The following is a 6,000-nucleotide window of genomic DNA, read 5'->3' as shown; positions in this document are numbered from 1 at the left end:
ATTTGGAACGGTTAACTTTAAGTTTGTATCTATTATTTGCTCGTGTATTGTTGTGGTTGAAGCTGAAGTAGTCATTGACAGGTAGGACATTGTAGTAGATGATTTTATAAGTTTCTCAAAAGGTAAATACTTGGTATGTCAAATGGAACAATTACAAGCTGTTTCAAAATTACCTGTATATAGCAGCTAACAGCTAAGAACCAGAAGCCTATAGCCTGAATGCCAGCTGAAACCACAAGCAGAGGAAGTACAAAAATAACAACAGAGCTTATACTACCGTAGCAAGGAAGGAGTTGGTGAACTTGTTAACATTTTTTGAACAAAGGCAGAGGGGGCTTTTAGAAGAATTGAGTAGGATGCTGTGTCAAAAAGGGGAGGGGGAAATGAACTTGTGTAAGGGGATAAAAGCTGATAAATGCTTTGTTCCATGTCCACTTTTGAGCACCCCTGTTTGCAAATACGTGAATAAACTTCTTTGCTACTTTCAATATACAACTAAAGTCAAAACTTTTATTACTGGGTATTACAATAGATAAATATAACAAGTGTAGGAAGTTAGCACCCACCCCACTCCTAGAATAATGAAATATTTTAGAAAACATTTAAAAGGCAGAATATATTTCCCTGGATGAGAAATGGAGAAACATGTTTTAAGGACAAAGCAGCTCCCTGCAACTTCCTGCCTCCCCCCACCTTTGTCAACAGGCCAGAGGCAGAAACTCATTCTCCCCCACCTTTTTTCAATGGGCCATTATCTGCAACACAATAGGACCCATCTTGCAACAGAAACTCACCACATGACACCTGGGAAGATTACATCAGCCAGCAGAGCTAGCTAAGACCTCTAACCCCTGGGAGTCTGACAGCCAATCAGGATACTCTTCTTGTGCCCCAGGAAATTCAAAGCTCAGAGAAAGCATAAAGCCAGGGGCGCACAGCACCTCGCCCTTTTCTGTTCAGGAATTCAAGCCATGTGATCCTGACCACCATTAAACAATCTTTCCAAGAAGTCTCCATGTTTCCAGTATCTTTTTCCTCAGTTGGAACTGACCCCAGATGGATATTGCTTCTAACACAAGGAAACAATATACTTAATGTTACATATTCTAACGGCAGCAAGACTTTTGCACATGTCCAATGTTTTTAATTAAATTATTCTATTAATTAATTAATAGAATATTTTTTATAGGCAAAAGGTGATTGGACACACAAGGAATTTGTCTTGGTGCATATTTATAGAAAAAACTTTCTATAAATAAAAAAATAAAATAAAAAAATAAAACTTCTTTGCTACTTTCAAGTTGTTTTCTCGGCGAACATGCACTGTTTAAAACACTACCAAGGTCGTTGATTGTGAAAAATGATCACAAGTCACTTCTTTCAGTGCCGAGTTGTCACTTTGAACGGTCACTGAAGGAGCCTGTTGTAAGCGGAGGAACTCCCTGTACGTTCAGGCAGGGCCACGGTCCGGGTGGTAGGCTCCAGTGCAAACCCAGAGAGCACCAGCCGCTCTCTTCGTTGCTGAAGGCCCAGCTACAGAGCACGAGAGGCCGCTGCCCTCTTTCCGTCTCTCCGCAGAGGCCTCGTCAAGGTTAAAACGTTCCCGGGTTAAAACGTTCCCGTCATTTCCAGGAAGCGTTTTAGCGCTTCTTGCACCAGCAGCGCTGCGTAAAAAGCGCAAAAAAGGACGCGAGGCGCGAAGAGGCGGCAGGCGAGCTTTCCTCTCTCGCACTTTGCTCCCTGCTCCACTCCGGTCCCTGTTATGTGGGAGGGGCGTACTTTCTCCCCGGGAACGCTGATTGGGCAATACGCATAGCCTGAGAGGCGTGGTTTGGCTGCGTTGAGATGGGGAGGATTGCTAAAAAAAGCAACCCGGAGTGGTCGCGGGCGAGGTTCTTTCCTTCTCTGCCTTAGCCTTTCCCTCCCTTCCCGGTGAGTTTCTTGCTGCACTTTTCCTCCTGGATCGAGAAGCTCGGAGGGATATTGCAGGGACCCTTACTTAAGGAAGGACTCGGAGTAGTCTTTGGGGTGACGCTTCTTGTTCTGGGCTGGGGATTCTGGGTGTTGTGGTGGAACATGCTGGGGAAACGGGCCGTGGGAAAGAGACGAGTATTCAACGCTGCAGGGCTCCACGGCATGATTTGAGGGGAAGCCCTGATCATCAAATCATTGCATATGTTGTGGATCCCGTGATGCTTTCCAGGAAAATGGGATTCGGGAAGGGCGGTTCGGAAACGTGTATTTTCCATCGGGTTGGTGACTCTTGAAATGCCATTAACTGCCTTCTTTGGAGGGTTAATAAACTTAAATGGGGCATGTCCCAAAGGTGCTTTTTTTCAGGAGCCACCTGGGATTTGTTTTTGTTTTTTTCCTTTGAAGAAGCTTCACTTCTCATCCAAGCAGCTTCTTCAACTCTGCCAGGACAGTGGGCAATGGAACGGTTTATATTCCTTGCAGACAGCTGGTAGTCTGGATCGTTTAAATCCTTTCGTTCCCCACTATCCTGGCAGAGCTGAAAGAAGCTTCTTGGATGAGAAGCCAAGAGTCTTCAAAAGAAAAAAACAAGGAAGTCCAGTTGCTTCCTGAAAAAAAGCACCTTTGGGGCAACCATGACCTGGATATCTGAGAATCTCTACAGACTTTAATGTGGCATGAGCTTCATGGAATGAGTTTTTGCGGCAGTTGTGGTTTAGAAAAGGACCGAAGGCAGAATATCAGCAGCAAAAGGAATGTTGAAATTAATGATGCACAGATTCTTCTCCCTTTATAACCAAAGTGTGCTGGCCCTCTTTCTGTAATCAACTAATAAACTTTACTCGTTTTGTTAAATCAATGAGATAAAAATAATAGCAATAGCAATAGCACTTAGACTTATATACATTGCTTCACAGGGCTTTACAGCCCTCTCGTAAGTGGTTTACAGAGTCAGCATGTTGCTCCCAACAAACTGGGTCCTAGTTTTACTGACCTTGGGAGGATGGAAGGCCTAATCAACCTTGAACTGGTGAGAATGGAACTGTTGGCAACCAGAAGTAGCTTGGATTAACCATTGCGCCGCCCCGGCTCAATGGCAGTATGATACTCTGTACAGCCTGAGACAGCAATTGAAGACTGGTATTGAATGCATAAACTTGAAAGGATGGAAAATTACAATTCTGAAAATATTTTTAAGGTCAGAACTGTTTCGTTTGCTAACTCGGGTCTTTCGAAGTTTTTATTGCAGGAGGAGAACAGTGTGTCTCAATCAGAATCCTTTGGGTTCCTCTTTTTAATCATATTTTCCATTTTCAACAGTAATATGGAAGTGACTTATGGAGGCAGGTGAATTTTGTAGCCTGTCATGAGACTTGTGAAATGCTGCTTCCCCCACCAAAAAAAAGGAACATGCCTTCTGGAGGAAAGGTAGCTCCACCATTGAATGGCATCCTTTTTGAATAAGAAATGAACAAGTGTTTTATCACTTGTTTCTATTTTATCTTCTGAAAAACACCACAGTCTTGGTGATTGTGTTTTATTCCAGCTCAGTTTGTACTCTTTTTTTTCCCCCTCTTAAAAGCCTCTTGAGGCTTTTCACATTCACTATGTCCTGAGCTATTTTTGGAGTTATACATTGCTCTATACTTTAATTACCTGGTGGTAATTACCTGGGTGGGTGGGTGTTGCTTTTACAAATGTGGAGATTTTCCTGAGCAGTCTTGTCTTCCCCCACCACCTAGTGCATAAATGGTGCTGTATGTGATTATTACAATTCGAGATGTGAACTTGCAATTTCTATATAGAATTAGAATTAGAAAAAAAGTACAAGAACCAGGCTGGATCAGATCAAAATTCTCTGTAGCACAGTAAACGTGAGTAACCAGGTACTGGAAATTGTGCAATAATAGACCCCAATTCCCTAGCAGTGAATTTGGTTCTTGTTGACTGATGGAAGACTTTATAACAATTTTGAAAATAGTTTGTTTTCGCTTTTTGCTTTGCTGGGTTTTTAACTTCCCAGTTTAACTTTCATCCCTGAGGTATCTTAATGGTCTCGTGCTGATTCTGTAAACCGCTTAGAGAGGGCTGTAAAGCACCATGAAGCGGTATATAAGTCTTAAGTGCTATTGCTATGTCCATGTAGTTAGATCCAACATTATTTATCTTTTAAAAATTCAGCCAAGCTATATACAAGTTGCTTTTTTAAACAAGAATTTCAAATTTAATAAATAATAATAATAACAGGCCAATTTATCTGTTCTGATATTGATCTTGTGTTCCTGGCAACTTCAGTTTTTGATACATATACTGAAAACCTGACGTTTGCAAATGTAGCATGGATTTGTGGTGATGTTAATGTTCCCCCCACCAACTTTTAATAACTAGTAACTGGAAACTGGTAGAAGTCATTGAGATGATACGTCTGTGTATGCGATATGTTATTGCTTTTGTAATGACAGTACTGCACTGTGGTATAGCAGTTACGGTGTATTAGTAGAACCAGGCAATGCTGATTCCAGTCCACCCTCAGCCATGGAAATTCCTTGGGTAACTAGGACAATCAGCCAAACCTACCTTATAGGGTTGTTGTAGGAAAAAATCACAGAAGGGAGTGCTGTGTAATTTGTCTTTAGTTCCATGAGGAAAAACAAGGTATAAAACTAAGAAAGAAAGCTGTTAATGCTCTACCTTATGACCTGGATCAGGGGTCTCCAACCAGTAGTGAAGTTCAGTTTTTTTTACTACCGGTTCTGTGAGTGTTGCTTGGTGGGCGTGGTGTGGCTTGGTGGCAGGGGAAGGATACTGCAAAATCCCCATTCCCTCCCCACTCCTGGGGGAAGATATTGCAAAACCTCCATTCCCACCCCACTCGGGGGCCAGCCAGAGGTGGTATTTGCTGGTTCTCCAGAACCTGTCAGAACATGCTGGATTTCACCCTGTCTTCAACCTCCGGTCCATGGACCACTTCATGCTAGAAATTGGGCCACACAAACAAGTGAAGCCCCATCTGTGGGATGCACTGTGGAAAAACCTTTCTCCACAAATCCTGGTGCCCCCCAGAGACCAGCGGGGGTTGAGGGTCTCTGGACTAGATGCAAATGCAGAGGAATTACTTACGCTGTTTGTCTCTCTGTCAGAGATTAATGAGGGCAATTAGCTCTATTGAAGCCAAAGATAGAGAAGTTTGGCCAGAGGCAAAAGAAGTAATGGGAAGATCCTAGTATTCTGATTCAATGTTTTTCAATCTCAGCAACTTTAAGAGGTGTGGACTTCAATTCCTAGAATTCCACAGCTATAATGGAGCATATATATTTTTCTGTTCTAGGCAAATACTATTTTTTTTTTTTTGGCCACAGCTCTGAGTATCAGCTGAGTGTAAATTAGTTTAAGCTGTTTTCATCTCCTGTCTGTATGTAGAACATGAGAGAGCTGCAGCTTCACGGTCTTAATGTTGGTGTTAGAGGCGATTGTTTATTACTGTAGTGCTTGTGGTGGGATAGACTTGCATATTTGTGCTGAGGAGATGACTTTTTTTTTTTGGTAGATAAGATGTGGCGGCTAATAATCGCAGTGAGCTTGTTCCAAGGCCTGGTAAATTCATCAGTGCTTGAGAGAAGAAAAAGAGGCGTGGATCCAGAAACATCCATGAACATTGTAAGTTGTTACTATTATCACTTCACTTTCAGACCATTTTAGTGATTGGTACTGCATATTTATTTTGTGGCCAATCTTTTAATGCAGGGATCTCCAACCTTGGTCCCTTTAAGACTTGTGGACTTCAACTCCCAGAGTTCCTCAGCTAGCTTTGGTGGCTGAGGGACTCTGGGAGTTGAAGTCCACAAGTCTTAAAGGCACCAAGGTTGGAGACCCCTGTTTTAATGAAGTTTGTTCTTCGCTGGAAATTTGGCCTGCAGAGGAAAAACATGACACCCTGCTCTTACGCAAATTTTCCCCAGTTGGGAGCAGGTTATAACACGTAAAGCAAAACAGTACAATAAAAGGCAGAATTTGTAAAAGGCATTA

At 42.4% G+C, this 6,000-nt stretch overlaps 1 protein-coding gene across 2 annotated transcripts in view; it reads left to right on the top strand.

The window, feature by feature from the left end:
• Positions 1-1,777: 1,777 nt before the first annotated feature.
• The window catches only part of LIPA (lipase A, lysosomal acid type), a 28,174-nt gene continuing 23,951 nt past the window's right edge, over positions 1,778-6,000 (top strand). The window contains exons 1-2 of one of the 2 annotated variants that reach the window (XM_058187072.1): positions 1,778-1,932; positions 5,522-5,631. In XM_058187072.1, the coding sequence (XP_058043055.1) occupies positions 5,527-5,631 (105 nt within the window). In that variant the 5' untranslated portion in view covers positions 1,778-1,932; positions 5,522-5,526. The remainder of the gene's footprint in view (positions 1,933-5,521; positions 5,632-6,000) is intronic. The other variant, XM_058187073.1, reaches the window with a different exon arrangement.

The sequence above is a fragment of the Ahaetulla prasina genome, chromosome 6 (assembly GCF_028640845.1).
Source record: "Ahaetulla prasina isolate Xishuangbanna chromosome 6, ASM2864084v1, whole genome shotgun sequence".
Lineage (NCBI taxonomy): Eukaryota > Metazoa > Chordata > Lepidosauria > Squamata > Colubridae > Ahaetulla > Ahaetulla prasina.
Note: the sequence above shows the minus strand (reverse complement) of the source record. Positions and strands in the feature narration are given on the sequence as shown.